Source organism: Melanostigma gelatinosum (assembly GCF_949748355.1).
Source record: "Melanostigma gelatinosum genome assembly, chromosome: 15".
NCBI lineage: Eukaryota > Metazoa > Chordata > Actinopteri > Perciformes > Zoarcidae > Melanostigma > Melanostigma gelatinosum.
This window is the reverse complement of record NC_136648.1, coordinates 16891384-16910020: the sequence shown is the minus strand read 5'-3', so window position 1 is coordinate 16910020 and position 18637 is coordinate 16891384. Positions and strand designations below refer to the sequence as shown.

The following is an 18637-nucleotide window of genomic DNA, read 5'->3' as shown; positions in this document are numbered from 1 at the left end:
GACATTTTAACAATTCAGACAAGAACAAGTGTTCAGTGTTAAAAACCCAATTCACACATGGCTCAAATTCAGCTGCTCCCTTTTGACATCTACAAACTGAAGTCTGAACACAGGTTTCACAAATTGGATTGGACGAAATATTCTAATATACAGGCTGCCGAAGACAATCAATCAACACGAATGGAATGGATCTGTCCCATCAGATTGAAGTGCCTCTAAAGTATTCAACCCCATCAAATATTTACTGTTTTACAACATTGTGTCAAAGTCAATTTGAAAAACAGATCTTTACGAACATAAAATGCAGTGTCAAAAAATCTACTTTGAATCTTTCCTTTCTTACGTATACTGATGTGATGCTTTTCTATAATGTGAACAAAATAAACATACATAACTATTTTCCATTGACAAAATTTATTTCCAGTGTTTCAGGAGTCTGTGCACACCCCTCTAACATTCAGAGGAACACAGCATTGTTACAACGGTCCAGCTCAATGAAGTGCTTCCTCATGCAGAGGACCTCTGTCCTCACAGAAGTACCAAACTGCCCACAACACCCACACAGGCCTCATCATCATCATCATCATCTCACAATACTGTACTTTAATCTTGCAATCTGATGGAAATGAAAAGTAAAGCAGCTGAAACATGGCATCGACATTTAAGTTACTTATTTTTTTTACAAGAAACATTTAAAATTAAAGTTCTGTTAAAATCAAAAAAAAAAAAGGAAAATAGAAAACATGTTAAGACCAGAGTGGAATGCCAAAGGAATGGAAGCTCGGCATTTTGTTATGTAACCTCTAGAATGACAGAGTCCACAATAAAAATGTCATTCACAGTAACATCTTCGTGTATCTCAACAAAGACAATATGGCACCCTTAACAATTCATTGAGAGGCACTTCCTATTGTGAAAAACATGATCTTCTGATTCGAATACCCATTTTCTTCTTCTTCTTCACACTTTTTCTTCCTCTTTGCAATCTGCTGTCAGCCACTGCCAGATGTGTGAACCACAAACACTTAAACACAGCATGACATTTGCATTAGAGGGATGTTGTTCTCTGCTCTTTAACGTAACTGGGATGAATACAAACTCCTTTTTTTTATTGCATAAATCCAGTGTCGCCTCGTCCCCTTTGTACCTTTGGAAAGGCCCCTTTGACAGCAGAGAGCTCGTAGGCAGTTCTCACGCACTCACACACACACACGCACACACACGCACACACACAGTACCAAAATCACAATTCGAGCACACCAAAAAATAGGGGTATGTACACTTTAGAGTGAAACACAAGCATCTAAAGCTTTTAGTCAGTATTACAGCAAGCATGTCTGTACATTCTTCATTTGGTTACTGAGAGACTCACTGACTTTGAACATCGTAACTTTCTTGACACAAAAATAGTTCCTCTGCAATACTAAAATCTTCTCACTACTTCCTATTCTCCTCTAGGTCAGTTCATCCTTAAAGCCACTTCGCTAAACTTTTAAAACAATCTCGACTCGAGTGTCACTGGTTCCCACTTCCTTGCACAGACTTCACACGCTCATCGTTTCGTGAGCGACAGGTCCTCTGAATCTCCAGCGTAACGGGGATGAGAGATATCCTCCTGCTGCGCCATCCCAAAGTCATTTGTCATTAAAAAAAAAGAAGAGAAATTCAAAAAAAAAAAAAAAAGATATAAACACCATTTTACTTTCATGCCTTGTACGTGAGCAATATCAACGATTCCTGTGTGCAGTAATTCTCTTTTCGGAAGCGCGCGCACACGCACACACACAAACACACAATTTTGTACAACATGCTCATTCACTGACATTGGTTGCACAACAGACATTATAACTGACAGACTCCCGAGTACGTACACAGCTCACAGACGGAGAACATACACAGTCACACGTGTCCGACACCTCTCACAGGTACTGGTAGAAGCGCGAATGGACCACCTGGGAATTAGTGAGTTTATGAGGGTGAGCGGTGGCCGACAGGCTCAGATTTTTACTCGGGGGGACTTCTCCGTTCAACACATCGGCGGAGCGGTGTGGGAGTTCAGAAGAGGACGACGCTCCGAGGTTCGGGGGGCTTGCGCTGCACAGCCCCTCCTGCTGTTCAGAGAGGTCCAGGCTGACCTCGGGATTGCTGGTGCGGTGGCGCTCGCGGACAATCCAGTCCCGAATGGAAAAGTCTTGAGAGCTGCACTTAGGCTTCAGCTGGTCCACAGCTGACAGCTCTGAGCGAGAGCCTGAGCCGATGCCAACATGCTGCGACCAGTCTCCCAAAACGGACAGCTCTGCAAAGTCCCTCTGACCGCCCATGGTGTGTCTGCGTCGGATGTTCTTCTTCTTCTTGCTGCGGCCCTCCGGGGACCGGCTCCTCTGGCTGCCCACGCCAAACATGTCGTCGACAGACGTTCGCAGGCGCACCTTCAGTCTGTCGGTGATCTTGAGCTTCCATGCGGGCTCTGCCTTGTCTAATTCGCTGCGGGACGAGGAGCTGAGGCTGCCCGTGGAGCAAACGTTGACCGACCCCAACACACACGACAGTCTGTTGGGATCTTTATCGCACCAAGCGCCATCCAGTGAAGACTCGCTGACGGTTTTCTGTTGAGCAGCTTTCTTCCTGGAGAGGGTGTCGCACTCGATGAGTCTGTGGGTGGGGAGGGGGCGAGGAGCTTCTCGCTGCTCCGCTTTGCCGACTGTAAACACCGACAGGTCGCTCTCGCTGTCCGTCTCCATCGGCCGTCCCTCGCTGACCAGCTCGCTTCTCTCGTCGTCTGCGTCGTCTCCGCCCCTGCTCTCCGCCACGGACTGCACCTCGGGACTGAGGGTGCTGAGTTCAGCTCCCGTCAGGAACGTCATGGAGGAGGTGGTGGAGTAGTCGGAGGTGATGGAGCAGACCTCCGCTCCCAGCCCGCTGGGGCAAGCTTCTGGACCCAGTGCCGCCGCCGCCGCCGCCTTGCCTCGCCTCACTCTGGGCACCGACGCCTGGGAGCTGGTGCTGTTCATCGTGCCGAGGTCAGACACCGTGTCGTCGTAGTTGGAAGGTGGGTCCGACAGGGAGGACTGGTGAGCCATCGGCATGCGGTAGCTGAGGTCCGGGGAGGGGGTGGGCGAGGCGTAGGGGGAGCCACTTTGGAGGGTGGAGGAGACGTGTTCTGGAGGCAGGGAGGGAGAGGGCTGCGATATCAGGCTGCACGAGAGAGACTCTTTCCTCTTGGGTTTGTCAGGCAGTTCCTCTGAGCCGTTCCTGCTCTTGTCTCTCTCACCGGTTTCATCCGTCTCCCCCTCGTCCTCGGTCCGGCTGTCCGGGGACCACATGGGCTGCTGCTGGCTCTCCCCAGCGAGCTCCTTCTCGGGGAACACAGCGTCCAGGTCGTCGTCTGAACTGCTCAGGTGAGCTTTGTCCTTGGGCTTCTTACGTTTGCGGCTGGCGAAGAAGGAGGAGCGCAGCATCTCTTTGCTACACTGATCCTTCCCTGACCCCCACAAGCCCTGCTGATAGAGAAACAGGACTCATCAAAACACGACTCAGGGATATTAAAAAACAAACGCAAAGAGAATGAATCAAATAAGAGGAAGACATTACCTTTGATTTGGAGGAGTCGCTACATGCTGAATCTGTATCAAAGAGAAGAGAGCCATTAGAAAAAGTCTGCCAACCCTCTGACTTAATAAAAAACAGTGAACAAGATAAAGAGAGAGAAAGGGCAGATTACAGGTTTGTTCAGAGACAACGTGACAGACACGGTGAGGACAATGACAGCAGCTGAATGAAAGCAGACGACACACTTTCGGCTCAGAGAGAGACGGGAGGACGAGTAACCACACAAAGCAGTACATGGATACGCGGATAAAGCGGAAGAAGAGCTCTGAGATGAGGGGTGAGAAGAAGGAGCGAGGACCCAGCGGTAAACCAAGACACAAAAAGCAGCTCATGCCCATGTATCGATGGAACGACGGCACATCACGGACAAACACGCCAGTCACAGAGCATCAACACGTAGCCACCGACCCGCTGAAGGCATTCTTTCCCCAACTCAAAAGACACCACAGACGAGAGGGAGCGATGGGTTTGCTCTGACGTACGGGGCCTGAGCTGAACGGATCAGTGAGTGTATGTCGTGGTCGATACAGATGGCACAGGCAAGCCTTGGTGTAGCGGAGAGATTGTTCTTACTCCGAGCTACATTAACTCCAGCGGTGCCCGTTAACATGGAAACTGGCAGTCTCTCAACAACAGAAAAAGGCAAATCAAAGAGTTCACAAAACTTTGTCTCCCTTTGCAAAAAGGAGGAAACACGCAAACTGCAGCTGACAAGGAGAAGCAGACTACTGCCCCTTTTGTTTTCGGCCAAATGGTTACAGGAAGGGAAAATTGTGCGCGTTCAGTGTGTAGCGCAGGGTTAGCAAAGGAGGCCGTGTGGGGGACGTGTTAGCGGCTGATGTCGGTGCGATGCATTTAAGTAGCAGTAGGAGATGAGGAGGTATGTGGCAACATCTGTCCGTGGCTGCATGGAGACAAAGATTGTGAAATAAGGACATCACAGACAACAAATCAAACAAAAAGACACAAGAGGAAGCACCTGAAACAAAAAAACACCCGACCACTGCCATATGACTGCATGTGTGCCTCTGCATCAACAAGTCACTACATCTCTGTTGGTTGTGTGTGTGTGTGTGTGTGTAAACACATGTGTGCTGGGGGAACATCCAGCTCAGTCCCACCACTACGACCCCACCCTCAGACATCATGACAGAGTATGCCACATGACCGGGAGAGAACCTGAGGTTGACCGTACCATGCTACTTGTCCTTGCGATCAGCTTTAGAGACAACAAGAGACAGCAGAAGGGCTTTCAGAGAACGTACAGCAGCATCGCTCTGTATCCCCTCAATTCAGGGTATTGGCTTAAAATATGAGACGTGCACACCACAGGAAAAATGACAAACACCGACTTCTCTTTCTTTCTTTTTTATCTTTTTTCCTCCTTTCGCCCCAATTTTAAAAGAGCCGCGGGTTTCTGCAGACTAGGCAGCTACACTGGGCACAACACTCGTCCTTCTTCCTACAGTCCCAGCTGTCCATCACTGACATAACAGAGTCCTTCAGTGACATCATCGAGTGATAGACGCCGCCCACTTGGCCTGTGTCAAGATTGGGTTATGTGTGAGTGCTGGACAGGAATAAGGGAGAGAAACAACACACTACACACAGAAGGGCAAAGGTCAGAAGGGTTAAAAACTTCCATCGCTTCTTTTTTGTTTGTTCGATTTTTCTTTGGGAAAGAACATGCCGGGGTTATGTGAGAGACGAGGAGGAGGGGAAGAAAAGAACTGAAAGAAAAGGAGTCGTCGTCTCAACACAGGTAAAGCACAGGGAGGAAAAAAAAACGACTCGAGCGAGAGGAAATAAAGAGTAAAGCAAAGAAATGAACTAAAATAAATAATCTCTTTGGGCAAAACAAACGTCAACAGCAAAACAAACTTCTATTAAGAAACAAATGAATCAAATAGACTTTTAAAACGTTTCCCAATGTTTAAAACACAAAGTGTAATAATTAAAAAAATGAATGAAACATAAATAAAATTTGGAATTTATTTTTGCTCAAAGCATTCAAAATGATGGACAATAGGCACGATGTTCATTGTTTAAAAAACTGACACTCTTAACATTTAATCTTAGAATGGATCTATTGCACAGATATTTTAAAACTTGAATCTACTGGAACAATATCAATGAAATACATTATTGCTGCGGTGATGATATCTCTGCTGCGGTGATGCTGTAAGCGCTGCGCCTCAGAGGTAACGCTCTCGGACTTACCTGAGACTTCGCCCGGTGACGCTGTGGTCCGCCCGATGTTGGAGAGCAGGTGGTCGATATTGGGCACAGGCTGAGACTGCACTGTGCTCTCCTGCTCAGCTGCGGTCTGAGGCCGCACATGGAGGGAATGACACAGTTTGAACAAGAATAGAAGAGAGAGCAGAGAGAATAAGTGACTGAACACAACACAGAAAAGACACGCGTTGCGTTTAATCCAACGCTGTATTAGTTGATTGACTGAAAAGGTGAACTAATTGAATCAACCCTGTTCTGGTCCCCACCAACATAGTCGTTTGAGCCATTTCTCATACAAGATGTTGATTGGTGCAACTTTAAATACCCCTATGTATAAAATAAATCGCATAACAGTTAAGTTATCAATGGTAAGAATTGTTTATCTCTGATAAACCGATAACAGAAGAAGAAGAAGAAAGAATTGCCACATACAACGGGGTCTTCATCCCCGTCGTCGGTGAAGAACCAGTCGTATTGCTGGATCAGGTTCTCCACTATCTTGCACTGGTCTGGCATGTGGTTGACCATGTTGGCCATGTTGTCCTCAGAGGTCCGGACCAGCGTAGGACCAAACACAATGGCCAGGTTACGAGGCTCCATCTGAGCGGATGAGGTTGGGACAAATCAGGTTTAATGAAATAATCCTCAACGGCGCAGTGGATTTAGGATCGGGGGGGGGGGGAGTTAACATCCTGTTAACTTCAGTACCTTGTTTTTTTCACAGCTGTCAGAAACCTTCCTGAGGTGAGCACAGAGGAATTTCAGAGTTTCAAAGTGATGATCGGGTAATTCTTGTGTCTGCAAGAATTGAAGAAAGAAAATTTAAAACAGAGTCAGCGTTTCGGGATTAATCGTACGCTTATGATAATGATATGATATTCAAATGAACGCTTCTCATATTAGATATTTCACTCACCAGCCTCTTGAGCTCCTTTAATCTCTCCACCGACTCTTCTGTTCTGTTGGCTTCAATAAAATCACCGTACTTCTCTGTGAACAGAGCAGGAAAACCTTCACTTAGGGAGGATCACAGATAATCCAGTTAGAGTTGGTAATTCTTTGGTCATCATTTATGAATTTCAGCGTATTCACGAGAGCTCACCGTTTGTAAACAGCGGATCTGGAAGTTTTCGGAAGAAGGACTTAAGTAAACTACTGATGACATTGAGGTCCCGCCATTTCTGCAGACAAGCGAACGGGGAGGGAGAGTGTTACATTAAAGCTTACGGCACAGATCTGTCACTGCCAGAAGATAAAGTAAAGCAGGCGCACTTGTACTGCGCAACCCCGACTGTCAGTCACTCACGTCTTCCTCGACGTCGATGTCAGTCATGCCCTTGCTGTTGAGCTCCTCCTGCATGCTGGAGATGGCGGCGTTGTTCCCCGGCACCCGGTAGATTCCTGTGTAGTCCAGGCCTCTCTCCTCCACCACCTTACAGCACACCTCCACGATCAGAGGAACAAACTGCACAACGCGTAACAGAAAGACGTCAGAATCACTGATTATGTTGAATCTGAACATTGAACAATTGAACGTAAAGTTTGCAACCCTCGCAAGAATGATTTGGTTGACGGCGTTGATATTTCACGTGTGTGGATTCAACCTGCTTTCAACGCCATCTGAATATTTAACTGAAGAAGCAGTTCCTCTCAAACACACGAAGAGCGATTGAGACGCACCCTGTTGGTCTGCGCAGGTGGACAGTCATCAAGCCGCACCCCGAACGTGACCCCAGCTGGAGTCTTTTTTTCAAAGGGCTTCCTCATGATCCCGGCAATGCCAATTTTCCAAGCAGCTCTGTCCCGCGGTGGGCTGGAGTCATCTGACGGGGCAAACACACAAATATATGCATAATAAACTAGAGCATCTGAGATGAGACATGCCCTCTAAGCACACTGAATGGAGCTACGCGTCTTTACCTCTCAGCGCCCTCCTGTCCTCTCCTGTTTTGGGTGAATGAGGGCTGTGGGACTTGCCTTCTGTTTTACCTCCCAGGAAGGCTTGTTTGATACTGAGGGACTGGCGGGAACTTTTGGGGGACGGTTCAGACCTGCTGCTGGGCGCGCTGATCCAGACAAATGGCAAAAACACACAAATATTAACATTCGGTCGGCATTCAATTAAAATGGGTCGATATGTGGTCGGAGTGCTGTGGTTGAGCCCCAGGGGGCAATGTGGAGTCCTGAATACCTCATGTTGTACTCCTTGATCTTTCGACTGATCAAGTCCTGACTTGTTACAGCAGCATTCTGTAATGACAGCAGAAATAAAGTCACTAAAAAAGTTATAACTTAAAAAAAAAAAAGAAAAAAAAAAAAAAGCGAAATGCAGGTTAACTTAGATTTATAATACGAGTGAACAATTGTTAATCACTTGATACTAGGGGCAGTCTTACTGGGCAGTTAACAAGCATCACAATACATACACTTAATTCTCCCTATTTTTCCCAAAACATTTCCAACCCTGCCTCATCATGTGCTGCCAGATCTCAATCTCAGACATCGGAACCAGTTCTAGCCAGGAGGCATCGGTTAACGAGGTCTTGCTGAAAGGCAGCTAGCCGATTGGCTCGCTCTGACATTTCCCACACACGCCCCTACAAGTGCCACCTGCCAAGTTTCCAAATGACACCTTATTTTAGCTTTTGTTAGGCGTTACAATAAAAGCTTTAATCCTCTCCACCTCACTGCCACCACCATTGTGTTTCATTCAGGGACAGACTTTGGTTCACTTTGTTGTTAACCTAACCCGTGTGTGGGTTGCTTTCAAAATTATAATGAAGTCTGGTTGCATGCTTTTTCTGCTACAGTCCACAACCGGTGCTGTGATCTGCCCTGATGAGAACTTTAGGCCTTCTGACATCATTTTAGCTGGAAGTGAGATCATCATTTGCTAATAACCTTGATTTGGCTACACAATACGAGTCGTGCTAACACACACCTCTTCGTCCGGGTTGCTGTTTTCCTGAATGACTCTGATCCAAGTCAGCATGTCTTCCCTCCCTTCCGCCTGGAACAAATACTCGCAATAGTCCGAGGTGGTGAGTCGCAGCACATTCTTGCGTCTCGTGTCGCTGTAGGAGATGTCAATCAGACAGGCCTTGATGCTGATTCGCAGCGGGTCCTCGTCGGACGGCGTCGAGGCCTGCGACAGCGCGTCCTTCCTGTCTTTGTAGAGGGTTAGAGTGTGACCTTGTAAAACAGCGTACATCGGTTTCCAAGATCTCATTCCTCCACCAACACGCTACAGAGATGGGGAGACAAGAGACAGAAGAAATACTTAGACATCCAAACATCAGTGATATGTATGGTTGTTAAACGAAGGCAGGAGTGTACAGGCATACCTTATTTTTATCTGTACTAAGTTGCCTAAAATTGAGCAACCCTTCTTTGGAAGAATCGGCAAAGACATCGGAAGAAGAGTCCCTTCGAGATCCGGAATCACCAGAAGATTTATGTCCATCCAGAGTCTGCAAATGGGAATTCATGACATTTTTATTTCTGGCATTATTACGGAAGAGTAAAGTGTGACAGATACCAATGGGGGAAAGGGAGAGAGGAAGATGTCATGAAACGGGATCGCTAGGGAAATGAAACTGGTGATGTCACAGTTGCATGATCACCGGGACACAGCGATATCTAAAACATTTGAGTCTCTCAAAACACTTCCAACAGGAAGCCAGTGAGGGGAAAATGAGACAGCATCAAAGTTATCTGACAATAACCACCAACAACTAAAAAAGAGCTAAATGTATTTACCTGCAAGCTCCATATTTTAACTTATTGTACAGTAAGATTTGTCCACATGTATATTTGCTAAAAGGTTGATTTGGCATTCGAATAGCAATCTGATTGAATCAGACGTTGTGGAGCAACATAGGAAAGTCTTGCATGTTGTAAGTAACCCGATAGTTGCTCACCTTCCTCAGGCCCCTGAGACTGGGCATATTCTTACTGGAAGATCTCCTAAAGAAGAAGAACAAAAGAAATGCAGATTTCAAGTTAGAGACCAGCTCAGACAGATCTGTGACCCAATACCAATGAGAATAAACTGAAGCATTAACCCAATCCTGGCATGCGCTCACCTTCTTCCCTCCTCCTGGTAGTTATCCAGACCCTCGTCGTAAGATTTGGACCGCTCTGTGTTGCTGGCTGCATCAGACTCCAGCAAAGCACTTCTCAGGGACTCTATACAGAAATTATGATATATGTCATTTATAACCCAGGTTACATATCACATTCATAACAAAAACATATTTTAAATGCCTAAATAAATTAATTTAAAGAGCAACTTAACACTACACCCAAAATGTCAAAAGCTAAAGCGATTAGCTGATTAATCGAATGAAAGAAATTCAATCAATGACAATTTAGATACATTTGAATTAGTTTAGACAATTCCGTGGTAAAAAATAAAACTGTAAAGCCGAGCCTCGACAGACATATCCATCACCCGACCGACCCAATGCCGTTTACCTTGGTCATGTGACAGCTGACGGCGGATGGGAGGGCACGGTGAGCCCGGACTGGATGGACCCGTCGTTATGGACGGTGCAACAGATATCACAGCTGAGGGTGGAATCAGAGCGGCGTTCCGGTCGACACTGGGGCTGATTGGCTCATCTGAGACAATGAAATACAGCTTTTGTCACATATTTAACTGGATATATTTCTGCTCTATATTCCCACATTATGTCTATGACTGAAAGAATGCAGCATCGCGGACTATTTATCTTGCATATCAAAAGACAACTTTGTTAGAGATCATCTGTGGGATTTAGGAAACACTTAAAACAGTCCATGGCTTCCATGCCACACCACAGCGGAGAGTCGGAACAGATCATCTTCTGACATGTTTCTTGAGTGGAAAGGGAAGATCCTAACACTTGAGTACTACCGCCCACTCCTGGCACTTCAAGCCTGAAACCGCTCAGAGTACAAAGCTGCTCTCTGCAGCCGAGGGGCGTTTGGAGCTAAATTTAAAAGCAACTGTCCTAGTTCCAGCCTGTACCCAACTTTGCAACGGGGCAAAGGAAAAAGGATGTCACCATCTCCCCAACTAGGTGTGCTTGGCTACCATAAGGTTCTGCCTATTATTTAGTAACTTCAGAGTCTTCTCTCTCCAAAATGTAAGATGACCAATCTCTTTTACTACACTCGATTTAACTTCTGAATCGGAGGCACAAATGCAGCAAAAATTAACAGAACTCAGGTTTATTAGCTACCAAATTGATGACGGTAGGTAGTAAGGACCAAATTCCAGTTACACTGCAAAATAGAGTGAAAGAGACCTGGCATTACCATATATAGAAGAAGTTAAAAGATATATGAACTGCCTGTAGATAAGCTGAAAAAAAAGAGAGAGATGGATTTGGCAATTGGACCAAATTACCCCACATGACTGAGGCCTGGACCAGTGGCCTTTCAAACAGGCCATTGATGGAGGCCAGCAGCTTACACAATGTGGGCTCTGTTCTCCTGGGCTGGGGCAACGGTCCCAGAATGGTGGTGTTGCGGCATCATCACTGTCACTGCCTGCTTTGTCTGCACCTGCACCTGGCCGACCGACATTACATGAACCACTAAAGGGACTGCGGAGACACTGTTGGTACGCCAAACAGTGTCTGTGTAGTGACCTCACAGATAACTCTGTACTGTGGGTTTCTTCCATACAGTAAACTTGCAAAGTACATCATGTCTCCTTGATGTCCTTCCAAAAGGAAAAAAGTAGATCAGCTATGAGAGACAGTTTACTTAAGTTAAAACCACCAACGAGAGATACGCTGACTTCAGTCTTTCTATTTTTGTTTCGCTATCGGGAACAGGTCATTTCTCTGAAGAAGCAGCGTTATCATACAGAAGTTACACCGAGACCTAAAAACAAACACAATGAACTGTGAATAACAGCATGTCCACTCACAGAGTCCTTACTTCTCCATTTGACTCAATGATGTGTTATCAAAGAAACACAGGAAGACAGACAGACACCCAAACATACATAACACATATAATATATATATATATACATATGAAAATAAAATATTATCTGCATGTTCAATCTGACATGAGATTTCAAAAAGGGCCTCTATCTGCACTCAGTCAATCAATAAACTATATTCTCATCAAGGAAAACCACTAAACATGCTAAGAAATCCTATAGATTAAGTATTTCTTTCTCATTGTTGAAATAATTACTAACATTTCTCTAAAACAAGACTGAATACGAGGAACATCTCGACAGTAAAGTAGATTTAGAAATGTGTTTGGTGCCATTTCCAAAAGCTGATACAAAGTAGCAAAAAGCAAAACATTCTCGTGACCTCTTAAAGGGTACGAGTAGGAACAAAATGTAAAGCTTCCTTTCAAAACACTGACGGCGACTATTCAATCACCAGGAAATGCGTTATGGGACTACTGAACCACAATGCAATCCAGCCTGAAGAGAGAAAACAATATATGAAGAGGAGAAATTCAATATATTCCAAAAGGCTTAAACCATCCTTCACTCTGCCCCAGTTACGCCAAATATACCACAAAACCTTACTGAACGCCACAAAACCTGATTCATAATATCTTCCCAGGAAGATGAGTTTATCTGTGAACAACTTCCCGGCACTGTCTGTTCACAAACCACTAACACTCTGAATCAGATTAACAGTGAAACTATAGCTGTCTGCAGGGTCCACAGTCAGTTTTCCATCATCTACGGTGGAAGCCCTTTTAACTAAAGGATCAGCGCTGCCAGCCGGCCTCATGTTACTACTGCCTGCTGCCGTTGCCATGGCAACTTTGGGGCGCAAAGGCTTACAACTGATGATTATCTTACCGATGAACGGGATGGAGTCCAGAGACTCGTCCAGGTTGCTGGAACAGGATGCGTGGCATTGTTCCCCAAGGCGGCGCATGCGTATCTCTCGACGCGCATCGTTGGGAAGCCAGCATGCCGCCACATCTGCCGTGGAATCCGGTCCGTCGTCGTTTACGGCCAGGATGTAGGAGTGGTGCCGCAGAGGGCTGGGGTTCTTTCCAGGGAGGGCTTTCTCCCTTAGAATGACGCCGCTCTCTGTGGGGCTTCGTCCGTTGACCTGACCCTGGGAGTCTGGATGGGGTGGTTTGAGGATGCTAGGCCTCTGAGGCTTGTGTTTTGGGGTGGAGCATGAAGCAGACCTGTGCTCTACCAATGCTGTGTCTCTACCTGCCTCAATAGCCTGCATGATTTCAGCCCGGATCCTGCTCTGGGCTTGTTGGATAGTGTGGGTTGCATGTTTTCCTTTGACTGCAACTCTTTGGTCAATAAGAGAATGTTCTGCACTTGTGCTCTTTATGTAATGCGAGTGTCTGTCCAAGAGCATGGGCGAGGAGCGGGTCTGAAGAGAATCTGGTCCTTTAGAGTAAAGAGAAGGGTTGGGTGCCCCCCTCATGCCACCGCTGTATCCAGCGGAAGGTCTGTGGAGCATGGCGTGTCTGGGGACAGACTGTCTGCTGGGCCTCGTACCTTGGTCTGCCCTTCCGTACCCTCCTCTCCTCTCATTTGGCCGAGCCAGCTCTGCAGGGTCAACATAGTCTGTGGAGTGTGCCCGCGCTTTGTGCATCAGGCCGTCTTGCGACACGCTTCGAGGAGGCCAGTTCCTGGTCTGGCCCATTCTCTCTGCACCGCTCAACCGGTCCTGCGAAGCACTGCGTGGGGTAATCTGAAAGTGGGGTGGAGGTCCTTGGTATGACCGTTCATGGGAGGTACTCCTCCGTCGTATCTCCTTAGGGCCCCAGTCTCCCCGGGGAATGTGATAAGTAGCGCCAAAGGAGGTCTGATTGGATGCTCGCAAATTCTCCAGTCTCTCCTGAATAGTCCGACTAGCATGGGAATGGATTCCTTTGTTGTCAATGTACTCCCTGTACGTTTGGTAAGTGCGCCAATCAATGTTTTGATTGTTGCCTGGGTAGTGAGGTGCCTGACCTCCATATGGGACCATTCCTGGACCAGTGGGATAGACATCGACCTTCCGAGGGTGAGGATACTGGGCCAGTGACCCAGGCCTTCCTCTGACAAAGACAGGGTCCATGTAATCTATCCTATGTGATGGACCCATTCGCCCCATTTGGGCTGAGTCAGGAGGAACCACCACGGTCCGCACGCTGTCGTTGCGCATGCACACTGCCATCTGGCTTTTTGGATATGATTGAGGAGGCGGAGGGGATGGGGGCACTGTGATCTCCTTGCGGTACCCATGATCAGGAGGTGCTGTTGGCCCACGGCAGACCTGCCCTGCCGCGTCTGTCGCCTGGGCCATGCCCGTAGGCTTACAGTCTACTCTGGGGTAGCATACCGGGGGTGGCTCAGGAATGTGACAGGCGTTTCCACTGTAGCTGCTGCGGCAGCGGAGGTAGGCATCCTGGGAGTAGGCCTAGAGAGAGAGCAACATAGCAGTGTTACAATAGATACGATACAAGCTGCATTGCCAAGTGTGTGTAACATTCAACAGTGTGCTACTAGATGCTTACAGAGAAGTCGAGCGTGATATTACAAATGCAACTGGATGCATGAGTGTGGGCAGTGCATGTTGCAGAGCGAGCGGAGGCGTTAGCAGTTCAGAGGTGTCAGTGGTCTTCATCTGCTCCTTATTTAGAGTTCTCATGGTAATGTTCATTGTTGCAGATGATAGTACTCTATATAGGCCAATGTAGAGACTGTTTCTCTCCAAAAGAGAGATGGTACTTCAAAAAATATTTGTTCATGGTACAGCAGTCTTTCTCCTGTATTCTCCAGAGAAAAGTAGTCTGGTGCTACCAAACAACCATAAAAAAAAGAATTCTGGAAGAAATGAACATCTACTACAACTGCAGAAACCATAAGATAAATGTGGAATGTTGTTTATTTGTACTACATTCAATAGTTGGCCTTCATTGTGACATTTTCAGCAACGGTTGCATAACAATCAATACACGTAGGATAAGGCAATCGAGGAGCTAAAACTAAACACATTTGAACAAACATGACAACATGACAATGTACAGTAAATAAAAATGACATAGATGATGACAGGTGACCAGTGTCTTAATTTTCCCACCTCAGACTGATGGGACTGTAACCTCAGACAGACAGGTCGCCCATCCCTCATAGAAATATTTAGCGATATTTAGCCTGCCTGGTTATCATCCAAGGTTTGGTAGCCTACACTATTTCACTGCAAGTACTACTAAAATCACTCATTACATACACATTTAAGCTAAAGCGTTCTACGGGCGTGTTAGCCTCACTACATTTCTCTGCTACTCCCAACATACTGTTGATACAACAAGCAAAAAGACGTGTAAAAAGGTACGACGACTTTGACCCTGCTACCTGGTGTCAAATTACAATCTTACATAAAGCTATATTTGTGCCACAGCAAATCAGTGCCAGGTTTTTTGTCCCTCCCTTTTTAAGCATGAGTGTGCACCAGAGAGTTCAGAGGTCACTAGCCTTTATCACACTAATGACATCTGGCATGCAGGACGAAGACGGGGCGAGGCTTCACCGAGATGCCAGCTGGATGCCAACTCGAGTACTCAATCTAACAGGTACTGCGGGCACCGTGCATCAGCCATTTCTCCAGTCTACACGTTTGAGTCACCAACACAGAGCCGACAGTCAACCAACGGCAACACTAAGAATATTTACAATAATGTAAAACCTGAGGACCACATCATGTAATGACAATGCTGATATGCATGACATATGCAAAATGGGACAGCAAAGCACATCATGTCAACATCTAAACGGGTGTCCAGTCTGCTGCTTGCTTACCGTATTAGTGGTTTCCAGAGAAAAAGGCTGCCGTTACAGCATGTGAAAACGAGAGTGTCAAGAAATCAAGGGAGGGAGGGTGGAAGAGAAAAGGATGCCAGCAGAGCAAAATGCACACATTATTAAAAGAACAGCCACAGCAATGACTGTGCTTGACATGCTAAAAAGATATACTAGAGCTGCAGCAGCAATACAGGGGGGCGAAGAAGCCGAGGCTGCCACGCTACGACCCGCCTGTGCCAGTCTGTCCTGGGTGAGGCGGCAGGACCAAAAGCTTGCCTCTCATGATGCTGTCAAGTCTCCATGGTTCTATCCACCTTCAGCCAGAATATTACGCTAACTGAACAAGGTGCCTCCAGTCTATGTCTCTCTCTCTCTGCCTCCCCCCTCCCTCTGCTATTGCTCACATGACAGAAGCAGCAGCTGCTGATTATACATTCAGCTGTGATGGTACAGCTCCCCCTCCCACTCCTTCCTCCTCCTCTCCTCTCCTTTTATTTTAGAATCAACCTGTTCTAAACACAGGGACAGTCAGCTGATTTTATCGACTGGTTTTAGCTCATCATTCATGCTGTTCCCTCTTTTTTTTCTCCCTCTGATTTCCTGGCGTTCGGTTCCCTCCTTTTTCTGCTCCCTGAATGTACACCCTCTCCGTCTCTTTGCTAAGCAACTGCCGCCCGTCTCCAAGCAGTAAGTGTGCGCTGCCTCCTACAGTGTAATGTCATCCGGCTAGCATCACCGCTAATCCTCTTGTTCTTATGGACAGCCCTCATCAGTTTGCCTGCCTACATTAATAGATTTCTTTTTTTTTTGTGTGTGTGGCTGCTGGCAATTGATGACGCAACACTGTGGCCAGTGTTTTCACAACACACGTGTACGACACAGTGGTCTATGGAGATGGTTAGAGAGGTGGAAATGGCAAGCAAGAGGGAAGAGGGGCGGAGTGACAGTTGGTTATCATAGAGGAAAAAATATCACTAATAATAAATGTAAGAAGAGCGATAAGTGGATGTGAACAATAATGTATTATTCTGTGACATTACAAGTTTAATTTGAATGTTACATCTAAATTATAAAGGGCATTTACCTCAAGTTAAGCATGTTTTAGTGAAATGACTGCTTGCATATTTTTAGGAGGATGTGGCGCTTAAAGAGAGAGATGACTGGTTGTTACAACAATACATATTGATTTTGTAATTCTGGATGCCATTCAATCTCCATGATTATTAATTGACATTTTCCTATCAAGTGAAATATGAGGATTCGATCTGGACATTAAGAATCAACGAGGGAATATTTCAGGTGAAGCAAACAGCCAAGCTCTAAAGTTACATAATTCATAAACAGGCAGTCAGATAATAATAATAATAATAATAAGCCCGAGGGAGGAGATTCCTGAGCATCCGGACGAAGCACTTAATGTTGTGTGCTTTAGATGTGGAACAGATAAGTGCACCGTCGCTTTGCTCCGAATGTGCAGAATGCGTAGTGGCTGCGAAACAGCTGCCTGCAGTATGCATGAAGACAAATACATCATGTGACACCTAATTGGATTAAAGACGTTTTCAGGGATGATCATTGCCTCTTGCAATATGACAATTAAATAAACCTTCATTTTACTACATTACCTCGTTTTTATTCCACCACACTAACACATTATTGACTAAAAGATGTAAGAGGATAGAATAGAAAACATTCAAAGAGCAATTTCCTGCACTGAAGACTCAACTTTAGTTGTTCATATCCCGAAGCATCTCAGTCCGGGGTTTTTACACTTGGACAATTTAGTTTCCACCTAAAATGTAATATTCTTTTTTATGCCATATATTCTTCTCTGATGAACAATCTATAGCCTTTAGTTTAATAATTTAACTTTCTATATTTGAATGGGCAAATCTTCAGCTATTTTAAAACTGTTGTGAAAGTTACGTGTCATTTCCACTTCTCTTAAACTCTACAATCTACTCATGTGTCTCACAAACACCAACTGTGTCATCTGCTTCTGTGAAAGCAGCCATAGGTACCCCGAGTCTTTACTAACTTTCATTAGGCACGGTAAAGGACGGCCGTCTAGACGTCTCTGAAAGCCATCCAAAATATCACACCTGTACTACATGACCACTCTGCCACAGGCAACAAACCACTACGCCTGTCGCATGCAGTTCAGCATGTGATCCATATTGCCTAAGTGCGTCGAGGAGTTGAGTAATGAGCTTAACAACCTTTCTACAACTCAACTGTTTGATGCAGGCCCGTTTTGTGTAGACCTCAGTTTGAAGACGTTTTTTTTTTAGCTAAATGCAGCCTCACCTTCGTTCCATCATCTATACAGATGGAGCTGTGTGTATTACTCCTTGATATGTCTGTTAGATATTTCAATTTGGCCATTTTGGCAGTAATGTCAGCAGCGGTTTGAGGACAGATTACAGAGAGGCCGCTCTGGCCTGATTAGGAAGCCTACATAGGGAGGTCTGATGGGATATGCAGGCTTCCAGCATCTCATGACTACTGTGCCAACATGAACTCTGTAAAATAGAGCAGCCATGAAAGAAAAAACACTTTCAAAACGGAGCTTTTTGTTTGTTTTAAAAGCAAGGTAACATGAAGTGAACCCCATGAAGAAAAGAGGATCGAGAAACGTACCAGTTGCAGTATATCCTCGTCTTTTGGCATCACACACAGTTCTAGAAAGTCCCCACTGTTGGAGAACAGAAAGAGATTTACAACAGTGAAGATACACCAGCTAACCGGTATCACCCGTACAAATGAATATTAAACCTCACCTGTCTTGGATCAAGGATATAACCTCACAATAGGCTTTCCCAATGATGCTTGCTCCATTCACCTTCACTAATCGATCACCTGATAGGCGTTAAAAAAAACAGCAGTGAGACATCAGTAACAGAGAGGCGGGTCGTAGTAAAAGACTGAGTTTATCCTAAAGAAGCTTTATTGTGTTTTTTTTTATTTATCAGCCAGAATAATCACATTTAAATTGCGAATCTCATT

The 18637-nt window shown here is 45.7% G+C and overlaps 1 protein-coding gene across 2 annotated transcripts in view; it reads right to left on the bottom strand.

The window, feature by feature from the left end:
* Positions 1 to 403: 403 nt before the first annotated feature.
* The window catches only part of arhgap21b (Rho GTPase activating protein 21b), a 32790-nt gene continuing 14556 nt past the window's right edge, over positions 404 to 18637 (bottom strand). Inside the window, exons 6-24 of one of the 2 annotated variants that reach the window (XM_079285487.1) lie at positions 18412 to 18490; positions 18272 to 18326; positions 12671 to 14246; positions 10321 to 10467; positions 9930 to 10032; positions 9765 to 9810; positions 9189 to 9314; positions 8786 to 9088; positions 8036 to 8094; positions 7765 to 7910; positions 7525 to 7667; positions 7151 to 7309; positions 6947 to 7025; positions 6761 to 6834; positions 6553 to 6642; positions 6277 to 6444; positions 5830 to 5935; positions 3592 to 3623; positions 404 to 3500 (exon numbers count right to left, since the gene is read on the bottom strand). In XM_079285487.1, coding sequence (XP_079141613.1) covers positions 1920 to 3500; positions 3592 to 3623; positions 5830 to 5935; positions 6277 to 6444; positions 6553 to 6642; positions 6761 to 6834; positions 6947 to 7025; positions 7151 to 7309; positions 7525 to 7667; positions 7765 to 7910; positions 8036 to 8094; positions 8786 to 9088; positions 9189 to 9314; positions 9765 to 9810; positions 9930 to 10032; positions 10321 to 10467; positions 12671 to 14246; positions 18272 to 18326; positions 18412 to 18490 — 5072 coding nt within the window. In that variant the 3' untranslated portion in view covers positions 404 to 1919. The remainder of the gene's footprint in view (positions 3501 to 3591; positions 3624 to 5829; positions 5936 to 6276; positions 6445 to 6552; positions 6643 to 6760; positions 6835 to 6946; positions 7026 to 7150; positions 7310 to 7524; positions 7668 to 7764; positions 7911 to 8035; positions 8095 to 8785; positions 9089 to 9188; positions 9315 to 9764; positions 9811 to 9929; positions 10033 to 10320; positions 10468 to 12670; positions 14247 to 18271; positions 18327 to 18411; positions 18491 to 18637) is intronic. The other variant, XM_079285488.1, reaches the window with a different exon arrangement.